Here is a 20,337-nt window from a genome sequence, read left to right as displayed (position 1 = left end):
TTTTCTGGACGCTAATGTCTTCAGCACTTGCTGGTATCCATAAGGGAGTACCTTAAAGTCAGGTAAGGTGCTCTCACAAAGATGCTCATATAAGGGGTCAAGTGTGTTTGTGCCAATGAGTAGAGGTGTGTCTGAGTTTGAGCGAATGTCAGGGACAACTAAGGCGAGAGTAGTTAGTTCAAGCTCTGACTGATCGAGAGCTTTGGGAAACGCGATACTCGTCTCGATGTATCCCAAGTAGGGGACTGTCTGACCATTCGCACATTCGACCTCTAGGAGATCACTGATGGGTTTTATAGGATGATCTGGTAAGTGTTCTTGATAGAAAGACTGGGCAATAGTGGTTACTTGAGAACCTGAGTCAAGCAAGCAACTACATTCAACACCATTGATAACAATTCGGGCTGTGCATTTTTCACCCACAAGCCTTTTGGGAAGTTTAGGCACTGAGTGAATATTAGCTGTTTTACATTGAGCTTTTGTTGTCCTTGTCTTAGTGGGACTTGGTTCAATTTTAGCACCCATCTGTCCCGCGACAGGGGCTCCTTCTAGTTTAAATGAAAAGACTCACCGACTGGTCTTGATAGTTCCCATTCCCGCTGCTTGTGTCTGAGGGCATTCCTTTTAGCGGCTACTAATGCTGGGTTCGCCTCATTACTACAGTTAGAGGCGATATGACCGTCCTCCCCACACTTGAAACAATATCCAGGTTTGGGTTTGGCTGACACGGCAGCGATTTGTGGTATTCGTTCTAGCTTGTCATGAGTTTTGGTACTCAAGTTCGGTTTTGCTTCCTTCTGGGGTTTCTTTGATCTTTTCTCTGTCTTGTCAGCTCTGAGCTGTGCGATTTGAGTCCTGAGGTCAGCAATTTGCTTCTGGAGATCGGCAGAATTGTGATCCATCTCATGCTCATAATCATTCCTACCTTGAGGGCACGTAGTTTGCATGCTGGAATACGCACGAGTCTTTTGTACCCCCAAATGTTGTTTCATGCGGTTTGCTTTACTCGCCTGTTTGTCCTCTTCTGTGCGTAATTGGAGAAGTAGCTCCGCAAAATGAGGTGGATCGTCTTTCTTTTGTTCGAGCTGAAGGTTTGCAATCAATGAGCTGTCCCAACACCCTCTGCAAAATTGTCTCAAGAGCTGCTTATTAACATCACTAGACGCAATTCCGTCTCTCTTTATTACTAGGTTTAACACGGTGTGCAATCTTTGCAGGTAATATGAGGGTTTTTCGCCTCCGTTTTGGTTGGTGTTTAAGAAGCGAGCAAAGAGTTCATCACCGTCCTCTACAGTTGCATAAGCAGAATCAAGATGTTCGAGGTAAGTTTTGGGGTTTGCTTTTGGACCAAGAGCTTTCACCAGGTCTGCTGCAGGGGGTGAAAGACTTTCAACAATTTTTCGCACAACTTGAGTTTCGGTGAATGAGGGATCGGTCAAGCAAAACTCTACGCTGCTGCGCCAAGTGTCATAATCAGTTTCGAAATGAGGATGTGGAACTCTCCCTGAAAAAGGTTTTAGTCTGTATTGCGAGTTTGGTGAGGGAACAACGTCGCTGCTTTTAACAATGTGCTCTACAATAACTCGCTGCACTTCAGGGGTGCTTAAGAGGTTGGTGGGAATCTGAGGGGTTGGTCTCTCAGCCTCTACAGGTGGGTGAGCATCATCCCACGCGCTTACATGGTCACTATTGGCTGTTAAAGGGGGAGAAGGTAGGGCCTCATCCCTGCGGAACACTGGCTCTTGTTCTGTGGAAGGCTCAGCTGTGTGGACCTCCCCTCCCAACGACTCTCCAATTTTAGCTAGCTCATCCATCAAAAGGTCTTTAAACGATCGGTTGCTTCGTGCTGCCACGTCTTTAAGCTGTGACAGGTAAGTTACAGTAGCTGATGCGCTGGTTTCAATGCTATATGCACTGGCTAGGTCTCGTATGCGATAGATGACTTCTGGTTTTACTGTGCAAGGTCTGTCACAAGGCAAATACCTTTTCTCTAGTTCCTTAACAGTAGCCTCATGTTGAAACTCCACAATAATCTGACCCCCCGTTGGTAATTTAATGTGCCTACTGACAGGACCGAAAGCTTCTAAGAACTCAATTATTTCGTTATCAATGTCTGTGTTAGTTAAACCACTGACCAAAACAGCATTTTGAACTTTAACATTCTCTGTTTTCACAACTTCCATTGTTAGGGCATGTGAAAGCACCAGTAGTTGGAAAAGAAAAAAAACAAGTAACTGTGAAGCTCCAGGCACTCTTAAAGGTTTTATCAAATCTTGGGTGGGCTAACAACTCTGCAACCCTCCTGGCTGGCTCGCCAATTTCTGTAGCCCGCTACAGGATAGGGTAGGGTAGGTTATGGTAAAATGGAGAAAATGGGCCAATAGCTAGATTCGCAGGAGGGATAAAGTGAGTTGCATGGAGAAGAATGACTGGAGTCACAGATAAAATTGTCTTGAATTGTATTGATATGTATAACAATGAGTAAACAACTCTTTCTACAGGAATGGAAATATAAAATAAAAACAACAGCAATAGTAATTCCCCAACCCTATCTGAGCTCAGATATGTCAGTCTTGCCAGCGTAATAGTCAGTGTTCAGTCAAGTAAAATCCCAAAAGTCAAAAGTCTGTGATTGGTGCGATTTCGTCCTACCGCACTGTTGTGATTGTTCATGAAAGAAGAGCGACCTGCCCTTCTGGGCCAACTCGGAATGGCTCCGGTTCGATTCAAAAAGAAAGGCTCGCCATCTTCCTCGTCAGGAAGAAATCCAGATCTCACGGTCCCACAAAAACCTAGCCTGTAAACAACAGGGCTATTACAATTCGATTCACACACTCTATAGTGATGTATATGGCCATATGTGTAAATAATGCAAGTGCTTTAACTAAACAAGCACAAAACATTCATTTTAATTTCTAACTAATCTAGACAGTGCATGTTAATCATGAATGCAATCTTTAAATCACAATCATCTTATTTTATCATCATAGTGCACATTTCTATCAGAAATCATTAATAAACCATAAACTATGGTAGGTTATCTTTACAGTACCGCTCCTTTAACTGAACGACCAGGAGCATTGCTTTACATTGCATAGTAATGAAGCAATATGTTGATTACACTTAATGTACAAAATAAATTTAAGAAAAATATACAAAGATCCACAGACTGTAGTTTTACAGTTTGTTAAGGCAGCAGCATCATAAAAAATATACAGAAACATCAATACAGGGCTGCTCCAGCATCATTGTAACAAGAAAATAAAATAGCTTCATAACCCTTAATATCAAAATTAACTTCTTCCCCATCATCTTATTTTAGTGCGTTTAATATTCAACAAGTAATATTAAACTATCAGCAGCACACTAGATGAGTGCTCAAAGTAGTTAAACTTTATAAAGAAACTGTGTGTTCTCCCACAGTGAAAACATGGTCGGCTCCAGCTACAACTAGGAGCATTAGGCTAGTTAGCTTTCCCATTAGCCTGATTCGCCCAGTCCCAATCTAACTCACCAGCGCGCTTCAAATGTTCACTCTTAGAGAAGATCCTGTCCGCTTCATCCACACCCGTGCAGATCTACAACATTGAAATTGGTCATCATGTTTCCCGTTAACTTTTTGCTAGCTTTTTAGCTTCAAGTGTAGCTTAACAGCTTCCGACTCACCGCGTTGATTCCGAAGTTCAAAAAGTTCACCCAAGTTCGTCCCTCCGAAATCCTTGCAGATTTCCGGTATGGATATTTGCTCAATTTATCACGTTAATAGTTGTGTTTTTTTTTTCCAGCAATAACTCAGTTTAAATCAACATTGGTCTCATGCGCATCCGTCTCTCTGTGTGTGTGTGTGTGTGTGTGTGTGTGTAAGCACATGCGACGCTACAGAGCAGGTGAGGGCGGGGCTTGCTCCCTCTTAACCAGTAGGAGTCTTACATTTACTTCTCGGGGTTTTATTCTTATATTTATACCATTCATCTTTTATTTTGAATTTACTTTAGCTCCATTTAGTGATGAACAGGCTAATTGTGAATCACAATTTGACAATAACAATGTTGTAGTGCATTACTGAGTCATGCAAAACTAACTGGGGTTACATCGTCACTGCTTAATATTCCACTATTTTGCTTTATTTCCAGGTGATGAGTGGAAAAACCTGTCAGAAAATGTTACAGATAGTTGCTACGTTGCTAATGCGCTACCTAGAGGACCTGGCTACGTGTTCCGCATCTCCTGCGTTAACAAAACAGGGTCGGGACCGTTCAGCGATCCTTCACCACCCGCGTCAATGACGGTGCCATATGAAGGTAAACTTATAACACTAGTTAAGGCCATTATCAGATTGTTTTTGTTGTGTTTTTACAACCGTCTGCATTTTATTTACATCCAGACTCTCACATTCCTCTGATCCTGACGGAATCTAGCGGGTCCATGATCACTGTGCTGGAAGGGCTTGGCTCAGAGAGGTCCTACAGCTTCCTGTCTGAAATCAACAGGTTCTTTACACACACACACACACACACACACACACACACACTGGATTGCTGAAAATTTCACAGTGTAGTAAACCACATACATTGGAAGAATTGGTTAGCAGTGTCAATAAACTTGTGTGTTTGATTGATGAGTGTTTTTTTTTTTTCCTGTAGGGGTCGATTCAGTGTGGTGACACGGTGCGAGGACAGCAGGAGCTCCCAGACTCTGGCAGCTAAGCTGACACCGAACGGGCCTGAGCAGAGGCAGCTGGTACTGAGGGAGTACCAGGTGCTGCGCAGACTGTGCCACCCGAACCTCGTCCAGCTCCATGCTGCCATTCTCACGCCCTCCTGTCTGGTGCTGATCGAGGAACTCTGCACCGGAAGAGAACTCCTCTACAGCCTGGCCGAGAGGTCGGAACCTTCTCTTTATAGAGACAGGGTCAAAGTCTAGATTAGAAATGGGATCAGATCTCATCAGTTTCTGCATTTATGATATCTTAAGGGCTTCGATGTTTCCTAAACAGGTTTTTGAAGATAGCAAGATTGCAATGCATCTACTTTCACTTTCATGGGGTTTTTAAAGCCTTTGGGTTTATTTGGTCACATCAGAGATCCAGATTGGTATAAATAAATAAATAAATGAATGAATGAAATAGGCATGAGTGATGTTGCATGCTTAAAAAGAAGAAGAAACACTCCAATCAGTTCACATGATAGGGGCAAGAAAACAAATACAGTAAGTCCCCAACATTTGAGTTACCAATTTCTGCAAATACAAATGGACTGCGGTTCTATGAACATTTGTAGACGTGAACAAATCACGAACGTAGCTCATTCTACAAAACATAGACATTGCTGTGCACCAGATAGAGGTGCAAGGTGACAGTGCTAACCACTACACCAACTAAAAGTTAGAGATTGAAGATTTAAATAAGTTTGTGAGGTGTGTGTTTGTGTGCTGCAGGGATCTGTATTCAGAGCAGCACGTGTGTGAGTTGTTGAGGCAGCTCCTGAGTGGTGTGGATTACCTGCACGCATGCCACATCGTCCATCTCGACCTCTGCTCCGATAACATTCTGGTGAACGAGCGTGGCCTGGTGAAGATCGTGGACCTGGGATCTGCTCAGTCCTTCACTCCGGGCCACGCCCTTAACATCAAACACATCAAAGAGATGATGGAGAGCAAAGGTACAATGCGAAGCAAACGTTAATCAGTTACTCTGGCCGTTTCAAATAAGATATCCTGTTTGAGTCAGAAGCATCTGTTTAAAATCATCATATTAATACATTTTCATTTAGGCATTTGGCAGACGCTCTTATCCAGAGAGAGTTATAAAAAATAAAAATAATAATAAAAGCTTTGAAGTTTCCGTCATTGGAAAACTTCTATTACATTACATTGGATACTTACACTTGGTTAGTAGGTTACTAAGTGCCATAGAGACAGAGTGCTTTTTATCTGTTTACAGTTGCATTAAATGTAACTATAGAAACTGTAAACTATTAGATCTAGTGCATTAATAATATAAACGTGTGATTTGCAGCTGCACTGCTGTCATTGTGGTGTAAATACTCAACATCAAACTCATTAAACTGTAGTTTTATCTTAAATTCTCTGCTATTGCAATGTAACTGTGTGTATGTGATTGATTGGTGTGAACTGTATGTATGTGGGTGATTATGTCACATGTTTTCTCTTTATATGTGTGTGTCCTGTATGTCAGTTTACATTGTCCTTCCTAAAGCTCCTGAGATCTTGCAAGGTCACGGTGTCGGTCCTGCGACGGATATCTGGGCTCTCGGTGTTCTTGCGTTCATTATGTAAGCGAGCTTCCGTGTATATTTAACAACAGTACTATATTTAAAAAAATCAAGAGTTTTATTCTATATATTTTATACATTAAAGAGGCAATATACTGTATATTATCAAAACAATTCTTTCACTCGTGAATCATTTGTCAAGTTTTAATGAATCACCTGGTCACTTTTGAGTCACTTGTGAAGCATTTGGCCTTATTATCAGATAATTTTGTGATAAAAACCACTATTGAATTTTTATCTTAACAGAAATTGTTAGTGTTATGTTATGAGACAAATCACTAGTGAGTCAGACAGAAAATGTTTTTTTATTCTGATGCAAATAGGGAATGTATTCAAATGTGAACTGAAATTTCCTCTAAACCTGCAACTTGAAAGCTTAGAACTTTCCACTAATCAGCCTTTAGTCCTTCCAGCAGATCTTAAGGTCATGCATGTCGAATACATGTAAATAGACCTGATGTCTTTCTGATGTCCTTCCCTCCCTCACTTCATCTCGTGCTCAGGCTGAGTGCCGACAGTCCGTTCCACTCTGAGCTCCACTGGGAAAGAGATCGCAACATCCAGAAGGGTAAGATCCAGTTCGGACGCTGCTATCCAGGCCTTTCTGAGGGAGCCATCAACTTCCTGAGGAGCACGCTGAACAGCAAGGCCGGGTACATTCTCATCTTTTTAAAAAAAAGTAACTCATGTGTAAGGCAAATAATGACTTGGAAACAAGTCACTGGGAGCGTAAACTTTGCAACAACAACAGTGTGTTTGTAAGTCTCTTTTATATGGTTTCATAATTCGTCACAGGTGTGTTAGAACTTTGGTGATCCTGATTTCAGGCACTGGGAATTGTAGTTTTTGGTATTGTTTTGGATCTGACACTTTTTTCCATCTTTCCTAGTTAATTAATTTAAAGTGGTCGATTTCCTCATTATTTTGCTCGTCTATAAACACTCATTGATGTCCTGGGAATGAGCAGCAGACTTATTTTTAATGAAAGAGTTGGGGTCATTTAGGTTGAGGCCAGACTGCCAAAATAATCAAAATCATGAATCAGGATCTTAAAATTAATCATGAAAACTAAAAGCAGAAACAGTTTTTAGCTGGTATTTATAATATAAGTGGATTTAGAATCGATCCCTGATGCACACCACATGATAATATACTGTATAAACATTTGAGACACGAGTCCATACTGTAGGACTATATACTTTGTCAGGCTTTTTTCAGTAATATCTAAATAAACGATATGTTTCGTTTCTCCAGGGGAAGGCCGTCAGCTGCCCAGTGTCTCCAGGACCCGTGGTTACGGGGAGAACCAAGAGAACCGTCACAGCACACGGCCTCTGTGCTCTGCTTCTCCACTGACAAGCTGCAGGTTTTCCTAAAAGAACGCGAGACGAAACGAGACCGAACTCGCACCAAAGTCACCCTGCCACTCAGATAAAATTAAAGGCAGATAAAAACAAATCAGACCTCCTGATCACTCAGACAAAACGACTGTAAGACATATTATTGATTCTATTTAGGTTCTGAGATTTTTTTTTCTTTCTTTTGTTTTTATTTTTGCACAAAAGATTTACTATAATTGTTAGCTGTTATCTTATTTCTATTGATATGTGAAATTATAAAGATTACCAAAACAGCAGTTGTCATAACGTGCATGAAACATAACATTAATATTCTGTCAATTCATTACCAGTATAAATAACACTACAGTGACAGTTAAGCACATTTTTGAGCATTAGAATGCAGCATTTATTTGACTAAATCAGGTGAAATTTTTATTTTTTTTGAAAATCAGTGCAACATAAAAATGGTGGGTACGGTAACCCGCCATATAAAGTGCGTCAAATACTGATGTTCTAAAGAGGCTGTATTACACTTTATTATACACCACAGCATACAAGATCATAAAATAGTTTTTACTAAAATAGTTTTTGGTCATCCTTGAATGTCATGCATTTAAACCCAGAGGTATTTAAGACACCCCGCCTCCTGCTGAAGATTTATTACTTATTAAAAATTAAACTATTGACAGATTTAATTAATGTCAAGGTTGTTGTTTTTTTTACAGATAATTTTTGTTTACATCCCTAGAGAACCAGAGAACAGTTTATTTCCCTCATTACTGAGATAATTAGCATGATTTGTGTGTGATTATTATGATTGCATGATTGCAGTAAATATGTCTTAAATTGAATCCATTATTGTGTGACTTAAACAGCTTTATTAATGTCAGATAAAAAAAAAAACTAATTAAGAAATGGCATGATTTTAAATCGCTGTTTTCCTTTTTTCAGTTTTTATGCATGATAATATTTTGTTTTATTTTAGACATTCTTAATTGATCGTATAAAATTTTATTACAGTATAGGATGAAACTTATTACAGGTAATACACGCATAGTCTGGAATTTATATAGCGTTTGTCAAAATTGTATTTTTTTTTTTTTTTTTAGGTGATGAATAAATATTAGCAAACATCCTCTTCATGAGATCACTTGTGCCATTATATAAAGTTAGCCGAGATAAATTATGTTTAAATACAAAAGCATACATTTAATAGATATGTCAATGTTTAAACTGCAAAGCCCAATGTGATTTTTTGATCAAATCATGTAGCCTTTATAATATTATTTACTTTACTGAAATGTTGTGTCATTTTTCAGATTTTAGAAACAAGCATGCAGGTTTGTTCCTCTTTAATATAATGACACACTCTCTCTAGATAAATAAAAAAATAAAGGTGAAAGTCTGTTTGAAATCATTGTCAAGTTGTTTATTTATTTTTACAGTTCAACCCAAACTGTAAAGCTTGACTTAGTCGATGGACAACATTTGCCTGAAGGAAAGATACGACGCCTAACAGGTTCACAAGTAGCGTGATGTTTGGTGGAGGCGTTTATTCGGCGCCTCAGGCAGACTTACTGATGTGGTTTTTTAATAACTCAATGCTATCTTATAAATATCTTAATTAGTATTTTTGCTTTTACCATGTGTTTAACGATTTGCATAAAACTAAATAACAGTATATAGACTTATCATCTGTGCTTTATTTCTCTATACATATAATAAAGATCAGACACAACCAACGAGCAAACATACGACAAACAGGTATGGGTTAAAAACAACAATAATAATTAAAAAGTATTAAAAAAAAAAAAAACATGTATAAAATGTCAAATGAGCACATTTCAACTTGTGGTGTTAAGGGCGAGCCGACTCAGTCTTTATGTCATATCTTTTAAAAGAAATGTCAGGAACAGAATTATAGCACATACAGGAAAAAATAAATAAATACATAAATAAATAATGGACCCTGGGGGAAGAATAATAGTTAGTAAGTTGTGGCCACGACACACTATCGCATTCCCACAGATTAGTAAGTCATGGTCACAGAATCGCCTCAACGTCACCACAGGGGCTTCATATAAATCAGCAATTATAAGACAAAAATGGATGCAGGAAAGATCAAAGACATTTGTCAATACAAAGAAAAACAATCTGGTTACAAAAACAACACATTCTTATTATAATATAATAACACCATTTTAAGACACCTTCTCTCCTAATTAAGTCATATATGTATGTAGTCTATATTCAGAATAAAACCTTCTTCATTACGTCATTTCTAATCGGAAATGTTTGTAATATTGGTGTAAATTTGCTCAAACCACGTGGTCTCGATTTGCACCCAGGCGAATACCACGGCTACCCAAAAGGTCTTCAGGAACCCGGATGTGTTTGAGGAAGTGACGTCACAACGTTACACCGGTTTAGCCTGTTAGCATTGTTGTGTATAATAAAAACGACCATAAGGACAGAAAATAAAACCCATTAACAGTCCGGTGGGGAGTAACAGTACTCGGGTAGGTGTGTCAATCTGTCCTTATTTTGATATTAAAAGTGAAACATTCAGTTTTAACAAGACGAAAATTCTTTAGCAACATCTCGCCGATTAGCTTAGCATGTGAGCTAACTTCTCCTGTGAGCGTTGATTCCTATGGGCCAGTTCAAGTCCATTATAATCAATTTAGCGTTTTAAAACAATACACCGGATGGTGTAAACATATTTTATTAACACATAGAAATAGCAGCTAAAAGAACTGCTACTGTTAATTTTAAAAGAACTGTGGCGTTAATTTGTCTACGGAGAAATCCATACTACTGCAGTGAGTAGTACGTAAGGGCGGTTGCTATGGTTTCTGTTAATGACGAACTGTTTAGTAGGCTAGTGTAGGAGTGCGCACAGGGAACATGGGAGGCTTTTCCTTTTATATCTTGTGTTTGTGTGATGTTGATTTGCTGTAAAGTGTTTTTAATTTAATAATAATAATAATAATAATACAAATTTATTTAGTTCAGGATCTGAACGATGAAGATGATTTGTTAAATTTCTTTTTTATTTTATTTCCATACGTTTCTACTGTGTTTTTGCCTTTATTTTCATTCATTAATATAATAAACACATCACATCAGCGTTTAATAAATAATTAAATTATGTTTAATAAATTAATAAAATGTACCGACTCTTTAATAGCTTCAGATTATTTTCCAGATTTTAATGAACATAAACTTACAGTGTTGTGATATTTGCTGTGTGTGTCTGTGTGTGTGTGTGTGTGTAGGGGATCATGGCGACCGGTGCTGATGTGAGAGACATCCTGGAGCTGGCAGGAGGAGACGCTGATACAGGACCGATCAGCAAGAAGGACATCATCAACTCTGACAAGGTTTCTCTCTCTCTCTCTCTCTCTCTCTCTCTCACACACACACACACACACACACATTTTCATACACACATTTTCTTTCTCTTTTTTTTTGTTTACTGAAACGTCTACATCAAAGAAGCACAGCTTTTAAACTATTCCTGTGTTGTTTATTCTCTTTTTTGTACTATTTTTTTGTTGCTTTGTCTTTTTTCTTTCTTTTTTTAAAAAAATAGTCTTTGGAAAAAGAGATAAGATAAATTAATGCAGAACAAGAAAAAATATTCTTGTTCTTCATTAATTAATCTTCTCTTTTTCATCCTTAATTCTTTTGTAACTTACTTCCGATCCTTTTTCAGCACCCTCTTCTATTCTCTTCACTTTTCCCTCTTTACCTCCAACCCCGACATTTCTTCTTTATGTTTTGTCTCATTTACTTTTGCTCCCATCTTTCTTTGTGTGCTTCTTGTTTTTCTTTAGTTTTTTCCTACTTTTCCACACTTCTTCACTAACAAACCTCTGGGGGCTTCACAGTACAGCAGTTTTATTTATACTGAGATTAAATTACATACAGGTGGATTCTATGTACTAATTAAGTGACTTCTGGAGGTAATCGTCTCCACTGGATTTGAGTTAGCACGGTCAGAGTAAAGGGGGTGAATATATAATTTTTTAAAATTATTATTATTTTGTGAAAAATATTAAATTATTATTTTCCTCCCACTTCAATCATGTCTCACGTTTTTGTTGTTCTGTCACATAAACTCCCAATAAAACACGTTGTGGTTGTAACGTGACAAAATGTGAAAAAGTCAAAGGTTTTTTTGTGAAAGGTTTTTTTCCTTCTTTTTTTATGTTTTGTTTCTTGTCTTCTTTTTTTTTTTTTTATTACTTTGTCCTTTCCCCTCCATCCTGTGTGTGTGTGTGTGTGTGTGTGTGTGTGTGTGTGTTATTAAGTAAAGGTCATGCTCATGTGATGGGTTGTGTGTGTGTTTTGTTTTCTGCTTCTCATCTTTAGAAAAAGGCAAAGAAGAGCACAGAGACTTTGACGTTCAAGAGGCCGGAAGGAATGCACAGAGAGGTCTACGCCCTGCTCTATTCCGATAAAAAGTACACACACACACACACACACACACACACACACACACACACACACACACACGCACTGTTCTCATAATAGTAATAATAATAATTTATTATTTTGGTATGTATATCAGCATGCCAACAATAAACACCAATAGTTTTTCATTCGTCATTTTCCTTCTCATTGTTTTTTTTTTTTCATTTTCTCATCAGTTTTATTCAATTTTTATTTCCTTTTTTTAACAGCTTTATAATTAATGAAGTAGTTTATTATTATTATTATTATTATTATTATTATATTATTATTATCATTTTTTTTTAATCATCCCTAAACCATATTGTTCCTTTTTTCTTTTCTTATCTTTATTTGTTTATTTTTTACTATTCTTTTTTACTTTTTTTGTTGAAACCTTTACTTAATTAAATACTACTCTAGCGCTCAGTATTTTTATTTGGGCTTTTCTGTACATTGTTCTTGTTCGTTTATTCTTCAGTAAGTTGCAGGGTTTGTGTTTATTTTTCCCCCAATATGTTGTACGGAATTTGTTTTACAATATTACAGGAAAATATTAAAACAGGACAGAACAAAAGATGAATCAGAGAATGCAGACTGTACCTGATGCGGTTACACCAGCGCCGCCTAGTGGGGGCCTAGTTAACTATTGTTTTTTTTATTTTTTTAATAAAAACACAGTGCAGAGCAGAATCAAGCTCATTCCAGATGAATAAAATAATACAACATCCAAAGATAATTAGAGCTGAAGAGAAAAAATGGAGCTTAACCTCTGTGCAGAATATAAATCATGTACAGAGCTTGTTTACTTAGTATAAAAACAAATAAATAAAACTTTTGTTATCCAACCAGCTGATGTATTTCTTTTTTTTTAAGTCATTCTGCAGTGTATTTTCATTTTTATAATTTCTTTTCCTCAAATCAGTTGTTGAATAAATTTTTCATCTTAATATTCTCTGTGTGTGTGTGTGTGTGTGTGTGTGTGTGTGTGTGTGTGTGTGTGTGTGTGTGTGTGCGCGCACAGAGATGCCCCCCCTCTGTTGCCCAGCGACACCACTCAGGGTTACCGCACGGTGAAGGCCAAGCTGGGCTGTAAGAAGGTTCGGCCGTGGAAGTGGATGCCCTTCACCAACCCGGCTCGTAAGGACGGCGCCATCTTCCACCACTGGAGACGAGCTGTGGAGGAGGGCAAGGACTACCCCTTCGCCCGCTTTAATAAAGTGAGGGATGGAGAGAGAGAGAGAGAGAGAGAGAGAGTGGAGTCGAGGTATAGGCTGATGGAAGTCCCTGAGGTCCTGTGTGTAAAATTCCTGTGTGTGTGTGTGTGTGTGTGTTTGTGTGTCAGACGGTACAGGTACCGGTGTACTCTGAGCAGGAGTACCAGATGTACTTACACGACGACGGCTGGACTAAAGCCGAGACGGATCACCTGTTTGACCTGTGCAAGCGTTTCGACCTGCGCTTCATCGTCATCCACGACCGCTACGACCACCAGCAGTACAGAGTAACCACTCCCACTGCTTCTACATCACACACACGTATTACAGATCACACACTTTACACGTAGATCACACACTTTACACGTAGATCACACGGACACCAAATATACTGACAGTTGAGGTCATGTGACTTGGACCGTTTGGTAGATGTAGGTGTATTTTAAATCTTATTTATAAATATTTATAGAATTTTAAGAAATACATTTTGCAGCCTTTATTTATTTAATTACATATATGTTATTTAACTTGTTTTGTTTATCTATTAGAATTTAAATGTAGAATATATAAGGTTTTAGTGTGTTGTACGTGTGTTTAATAATATAATAGTATAATATATTACTACATTATTAATATGATAAACAATTAAATTTTAATTTGTATTAAATTCTTAATTATGGTTTGTCTTTATTATATTTTTTTATTATTAATATTTTTTTAAATAATAGTTATTTTAATTTATTTATTTGTTACTTTTTATTATTTAATTTTTTTATGGTTAGACTTTTTTATTTACTATTAAAAAAGAAAAGGATACATTCATGTTTGTTTAAAAAGTTATTTGTCTGAATTATAATGTTAAATTTTCTTTGTTCGCTTTTCTTCTCACTTTTATTGTTACCTATTATTTTATTTTATTGATTCTATGTTTTTCGTTTCTTTTTCTATTTTTTATTACCCACTGTATTATTTTTGTTATATTTTATTTTTATTTTGTTTGTCTTTTTTTTTTTTTTTTTACTGGAGCTGCAGCTCTTTGATCTAACCAGTTCATTACGACTTCAGTGCGTTTGTAAATAACCGCTTCACTCTTTTCCCAGAAACGTTCTGTGGAGGATCTGAAGGAACGTTATTACAACATTTGCGGGAAACTGACGAAGGTCCGCGCTCCGACCGGCACCGAACCTAAAGTCTACATCTTTGACGCAGGACACGAGAGACGCAGGAAAGACCAGCTGGAGAGACTGTTTAACCGCACGCCTGAACAGGTGAGACTCCTTTTGATGAGGATCTGGCTCTGGATTTTAGGATGTTTTTTCCTGTTTGTCCTCTAGGGGGCAGCGTGTGCAAATAATTGACTTGAATTATGACCAGTGGAAACGCTGTACTGTGTGCGGGTCAGATTAGTTACAGTAGAATTTTATAGAAACAGACGTTTTTTTCCACTTTAATAAACATGTTTAAAAATGATCTTGATCGGTTTTCTCGTAAACAGTAAACAGCCCAGTTCTTTATTATGTAAATATCCACGTTCAACACTCGCACTCTTGCTGCAGGTGGCGGAGGAGGAGTACCTGATCCAGGAGCTGAGGAAGATCGAGTCACGCAAGAAGGAGAGGGAGAAGAAGGCGCAGGACCTGCAGAAGCTAATCACGGCTGCCGACAGCACGACGGAGATGCGGCGCGGCGACCGCAAGGCCACGAAGAAGAAACCGCCGCAGAAACGAGAGGCGGAGAAACCGGTAATGAGTCCCAGAGGACGGGACACGACCCACGTCTGGTCATGAGTAGTTATGATAAATATATACACACACGTAATTTAAATTAATGGCATTTTTATTTATATAGCGCCTTTAACATTCGTCATTGTCGCAAAGCAGCTTTACAGGATCAAAGTATGAAATGTGTAAGAACGTATGGCACAGTACTGTGCAAAAGTCTTTTTTTTCATGTTCTTTACTTTCCGTAGTATTGTTTAAAGTAGTCTTGAGTAGTTCTCTCAGATTCCTGAAGGACTTTTCGTCCCTCACTTTCAGTCCAGTCGCTGTACCTGAGCAGTTTCAGAGGAATGTGTTTTGTTTGTTAAGCCACACTGTGACCTATAAATCACTTAATTATAAAAAAAAAAGCATCTAACTTAAGACATAAACCAGTGAGAAACAGGTGCAGATGATGAGGCCGGTGATTAGTTATACTGTTAATGATGAATACTGAGTGGATGGAAATATTTTTTATTGTACCTTTAGGCATTTTGCAGCCTGTCACAGTAGAACATTTATTCATATTTCTTCAATTTAATCTACATTATTAAATTACTGTGAAGAAAAGAAGGGGGTGGGGGTCAAGACTTTTGCACGGGGCTGCATGTGCAATATTAGGAAGGTAGCCAGAAATTAATATTATTTAAAATGTTAAGATAGAGATTTAAATTTGTTTAATAAATTTTTAAAATTATTTAGTGATATCAAAGATCGATTTTGTGCGATAATATTTAAAATGCGTCCAAATGAGCCACGTTTAAGTCGATACTAATTTTCACGTTCCTGATACGCAACACTAGACGTCCTGCCTCCTCTGAGCAAACTCTGACCTTCAAACCTTTTCTCGTTTTTTGTTTTAACCGCTTTATGGATAAATGGATCCTTTTTATGATAATTTAAGTCAGTTGTCAGTTTTCTAGGTGACTTGTGTGTTGTGATTATATTATTCTTTAATTAATTTATTTTTTTATCTAAGTAAAACAGTTGCTGAACTGATATCTATCATGTCTTCTTTCAGACCGTACCTGAAACAGCAGGGATCAAGTTCCCCGACTTCAAATCAGCCGGCGTGTCTCTACGCAGCCAGAGGGTGAGTGCACTTCACCTTACTCTAATTAGTCATATATTAATTTATTAGACATGTATACAAAGGTTTAATGGAACAAAATAAATAAGTCCCACACATAGTCTCTGATACCACTTGCACTGCTTCTTTTAAACTTTAGCTGAAAATGCAGGGCTTTGCATAAGTATTTGTACTTATGTAAAGCATTAACTTGCCCAATGTGGTGAAAAATATCACTTCACGATACGTGGACACCTCGATAGTACAGTTACATTTCCTTAGAAAAGTTTCCTGATTTACAGTGTTGTCTATGGTTTTATTTATGAAACAAAAATGTATGTATTTTATTAAACTTTTGTATAAATTAAGTATATTTAGGGCGAAAAGAGGCTGTTCACGCAACAGCTGCTTCCAAACAGGTTGTAATTATAAAAGTTTTAAAAACAGATATAACAATGCTCCTTGATATTAATGATTTCTCTTAACTTCAAAACCTCTCAATGTATCAGCGTCATTGGATGAGTGTATCAGTTTCTGTCACCCAGCCCGACTCTCGTCTCGAACCCTGTATCCCGAGCTCAGAGTGTTTTCTCTCCGAGCCCGATGGATTAGAGAGAGAGCGACTCGTCTGCGCCTCCCTCACCCTGACTGTAATCTGATTAATCTGCGCTGCTCTGCTCCGCGTCTCAGCGTATTCCTCATCCAGACTGATGGAGGCGCCTCGCTCTGGGTCTACACTGCTTTAACATCAGCGCACGTGTGAATGTGTGTGTGTGCGTGCACCCTGTGAAGCGGGCATTACGGGTGAGGGATGACCTCGTTTTTACTCCGCCGCTCCCTGCCCTGCCGTGTGACTCCCTAACGACCGCTTTTCTCAACCTCATGGAATTCAGATCTGTGATATGGCCTCTATCTGTCTTTTACAAGCTGTGTGTCTTGTTTCTGTCACTATACTCGTGTTTGTGTGTATCGTGTGCATGAACTTGAGTTGTGAGTTTGCAGGAGATCTTTTAAACACTTTTCTTGGCGGTTCAGTTCCACACTGACGTGCTGATACAACAGTAACCGAGTTGTGAGGGTGAAAGTGTAATAATCATGCAGTCGATTAAAAAACGAGGGACGATTTAACAGTTTCATTTAGTTTAATCAGTTTAATTGTTGGTTAGTTGGTGACATCATCACTCTGAGGAGAAAGTGGACTGTGATGTGAGCATTCTCTCTCTCTCTCTCTCTCTCTCTCTCTCTCTCTCTCTCTCTCTCTCTCTTTTGCTCTCTCTTTCTGTCTCTCTGTTGTTCTCCGTTTCTTCTCTCCTCTTTATTATTTCCCGGCACCAACACATGCACGCACACACACCCTAATTAGCCCCTTCCTTCTTTAGGTGTGTGTGTGTCCTCTCCCACCTGATTCGTACACTCTTTAAAGAGCAAACCTTGACCACGCCCCACCACCTGGCCACGCCCACACAAATACACCTCAGCTTTTTAAATATTTTTAATTTAACCATAATTAAAGAGTTAACCTTTATGTAATTAAAAAAAATTATTGCAGCTACTTTATTATATTTGATTTTGTATTTTGACAAATTTATTTTCAGCATTTACGTTCTTAAAAAAACATTTTAGAATGAACTATTCATCTTTTATTGTCTTTGATGTTATGCATGGGTATGCTTATAAAAAAAACATCCTTTTAAAAGCTGATCGCTGAATCTGAGATACTGGGGAAATCGCTTAACTTGTAATTATTTTAATACCAAGTTTTTCTAAACATCTCTCAGGAGCATCCAGATGACCTTCCTGGTGTCGTGCACATCACCATCTATTGAACGTTTGTTGAGGTGTTGTGTATCTGAAGGTCTTTGCCTGGTAACTCTGTGTTTGATTTAATGTTTCATTTAGTTGCAGCGCTTCAGTGTTTATCGATGAAGATAAAAGAGAAGCAACGATTCCCAACCTCACTTTAAATCCGGAGTTAAAAGTGTGTGTGTGTGTGTGTGTTTCTTCAGATGAAGTTGCCGAGCTCTGTAGGACAGAAGAAGATCAAAGCCATTGAGCAGATCCTTACAGAGCAAGAAGTGGGTAAGTGTTGGGGTGTTAAAGGCGAGCCGTTTCCCCTGTGAGATAAAGTCCCTCATGATTACCTCTCTACTCGTTTCAGAGATTCGATTCCAGAATAGAGTGCAAACAAAAGCTATGTTTTTGGCTGAGCGGTTATTCTGGGATAAGAAACAATAAATTGCTCTTTTGTAATAATCATCTTTATATTTTGAGCGCTTAGAAATCGGAATCAAAAGCTCAATGTGTTTTACATGAAAGAATAAAATTAAGCATTTAATAAAAAATTAAGCTGAATTAATCAAACATTTACTGACAATATTTACATCAATAATAAAAATAAAGATGTACAAATAAAAGAAAATATTAAATTGCAATGAAGCTGTATACAAGTAAGATTTTTTTTTTACAACAAATAATCAAATCACTCAAGTTTTTTTTAAACACATTCAACCCAACTTAGTTGACCAAAGTCCTGTACAATCCTACAATAGCTGCAGACACAGATAATAAATATACAGTAGTAAGAAAATGAAGTGAAATAAAATCCAATTAAAACAATGAAAAGTCAAAACAGTAAAGATTAATTTTTTTAACCACAATTAAATTTAGCTAATTAAATTTTAACTCAATAAAATATAATAAAACATTTTGCGTGTTTGTGTGTGTGTGTGTGTGTGTGTGTGTGTGTGTGTGTGTGTGTGTTGTAGACCTGAACCCCATGCCCACAGAGGAGATCGTGGCGATGTTTAACGAGCTGCGCAGCGACCTGGTCCTGGTGTACGAGCTGAAGCAGGCGCACAGTAACTGCGAGTACGAGCAGCAGATGCTGAGACACCGCTACGACGCTCTGCTTAAAGCAGGGGGCGCCGGCACGCCCCACAGCGACAGCACCGCCGGACCGGACTCTCAGAACTGGGCCGGAGTCGACGAGATCAAGACCGAACCCAAAGAGCAGATCATAGACGTGGTAGGAGCGCCGCTCACGCCCAACTCGGTAACCCCACACACACACACACACACACACACACTGAAAATGATAATAATAACCCCGCCCCTGTGAGATCTGCTCACCTGACGTGGCTCTTCTTCTCCACAGCGTAAACGCAGAGAGTCGGCCTCCAGCTCGTCCTCCGTCAAGAAGATAAAGAAACCCTGACTCGGCGTCTCTCTGTCTCCGCTCTGACTCTAAGACTTGGAGAGCGTCCTCGATCGTCCGCGTCGACGAGACGTCAGGAAACGAATCGGCTCCATCAGACCTGAAACTTAAAAAATCATAAACTTTTAGACGTAAACTGATCTCTCAGTGATGCCGCTGTTCCTCATCGTCCGTATGTTCATCACCTTCCACTCGGGTAAACTGTGAACCGCATCGGAAAAGGACAGAGACGGGACGAGGGAGGAGGATCAGGACCGCGTGTGTTTCCGATATTATATCATGTATGTTATATTGTGAGTCCGTGTTGACACAACTTCCTGTCTTTTTCTTTTCGAGCCACACAGGACAGACGAAGCGCCCTCTACTGTCTGCCTGCTGCATCCGCAACGGAAAAAAACGAGCTGTCGAGCTAACCAGCTTAATAAAAGTCTGGCATGTTCTTTCTTTATACATTAAAGTGTTTGTTTTGTAGTATTATGTGATTTTTCACTGATGTCACAAACACACGCGCACGTTCTGTTCCTTTACTTCTCCCAGGGTTACTTTTGTGTTTGTCGTCAGTGAACTGTTTAATAAAGTGTAGATGTTTTTATAGACTGGATTCCTCAAATCAGCCTCACATGCATCATTACATTCATGTGAAGTTTATTTTAATACCAACTGTTGAAAATAATGGCAGACGTACTGGGGTAAAAAAAAAAAGTGTTATTAAAATTTAGCAGCTACAATTGTTCTACCCAAACGTGTATGCTAACCATAAGCGGTGTAACTACAGTGTAACTACAGTGTAACAGCTACTTTTACTGTCTGATTGTGTTAATAGTCATCTCTTGGTATTTTGGCGATACACCGTATGCAGTAATGATATAATAGAGCTACGTGTCGAGGGACGCTTCTCTTTAACAGGTACAAAAATAAAAAGCAGCAGAATTTTTTTCTTTTTTTACAGAATTAGTCACATCTTTGACGTTTCTGAAAAGCATGTTATCATT

General features: G+C 38.4%; 3 protein-coding genes across 3 annotated transcripts in view; 2 read left to right on the top strand and 1 right to left on the bottom strand.

The window, feature by feature from the left end:
- The window catches only part of obscna (obscurin, cytoskeletal calmodulin and titin-interacting RhoGEF a), a 59,847-nt gene extending 52,031 nt beyond the window's left edge, over positions 1-7,816 (top strand). The window contains exons 61-67 of the mRNA XM_053503765.1: positions 4,134-4,301; positions 4,385-4,490; positions 4,644-4,883; positions 5,437-5,660; positions 6,197-6,293; positions 6,797-6,946; positions 7,548-7,816. Of these exons, the coding sequence (XP_053359740.1) occupies positions 4,134-4,301; positions 4,385-4,490; positions 4,644-4,883; positions 5,437-5,660; positions 6,197-6,293; positions 6,797-6,946; positions 7,548-7,728 (1,166 nt within the window). The 3' untranslated portion in view covers positions 7,729-7,816. The remainder of the gene's footprint in view (positions 1-4,133; positions 4,302-4,384; positions 4,491-4,643; positions 4,884-5,436; positions 5,661-6,196; positions 6,294-6,796; positions 6,947-7,547) is intronic.
- Positions 131-3,946, bottom strand: LOC128530669 (zinc finger CCHC domain-containing protein 12-like). Its single transcript, XM_053504727.1, has 3 exons — positions 3,667-3,946; positions 3,515-3,578; positions 131-2,797 (listed from the first exon to the last, which is right to left on the bottom strand). Exon 3 carries the CDS (start codon positions 2,181-2,183, stop codon positions 549-551), a length of 1,635 nt encoding a protein of 544 aa, XP_053360702.1. The 5' UTR covers positions 2,184-2,797; positions 3,515-3,578; positions 3,667-3,946; the 3' UTR covers positions 131-548.
- Positions 7,817-10,041: 2,225 nt separating the features above from the next.
- dmap1 (DNA methyltransferase 1 associated protein 1) lies at positions 10,042-19,939 on the top strand. Its single transcript, XM_053503294.1, has 11 exons — positions 10,042-10,152; positions 10,912-11,016; positions 12,011-12,102; positions 13,113-13,308; positions 13,434-13,592; positions 14,406-14,573; positions 14,862-15,047; positions 16,084-16,155; positions 18,138-18,210; positions 18,897-19,183; positions 19,286-19,939. The coding sequence occupies exons 2-11, from the start codon at positions 10,918-10,920 to the stop codon at positions 19,343-19,345; spliced, it is 1,392 nt and encodes a 463-aa protein (XP_053359269.1). The 5' UTR covers positions 10,042-10,152; positions 10,912-10,917; the 3' UTR covers positions 19,346-19,939.
- Positions 19,940-20,337: the final 398 nt, after the last annotated feature.

The sequence above is a fragment of the Clarias gariepinus genome, chromosome 9 (assembly GCF_024256425.1).
Source record: "Clarias gariepinus isolate MV-2021 ecotype Netherlands chromosome 9, CGAR_prim_01v2, whole genome shotgun sequence".
Taxonomy (NCBI): domain Eukaryota; kingdom Metazoa; phylum Chordata; class Actinopteri; order Siluriformes; family Clariidae; genus Clarias; species Clarias gariepinus.
This window is presented reverse-complemented; position numbering and strand designations above follow the sequence as displayed.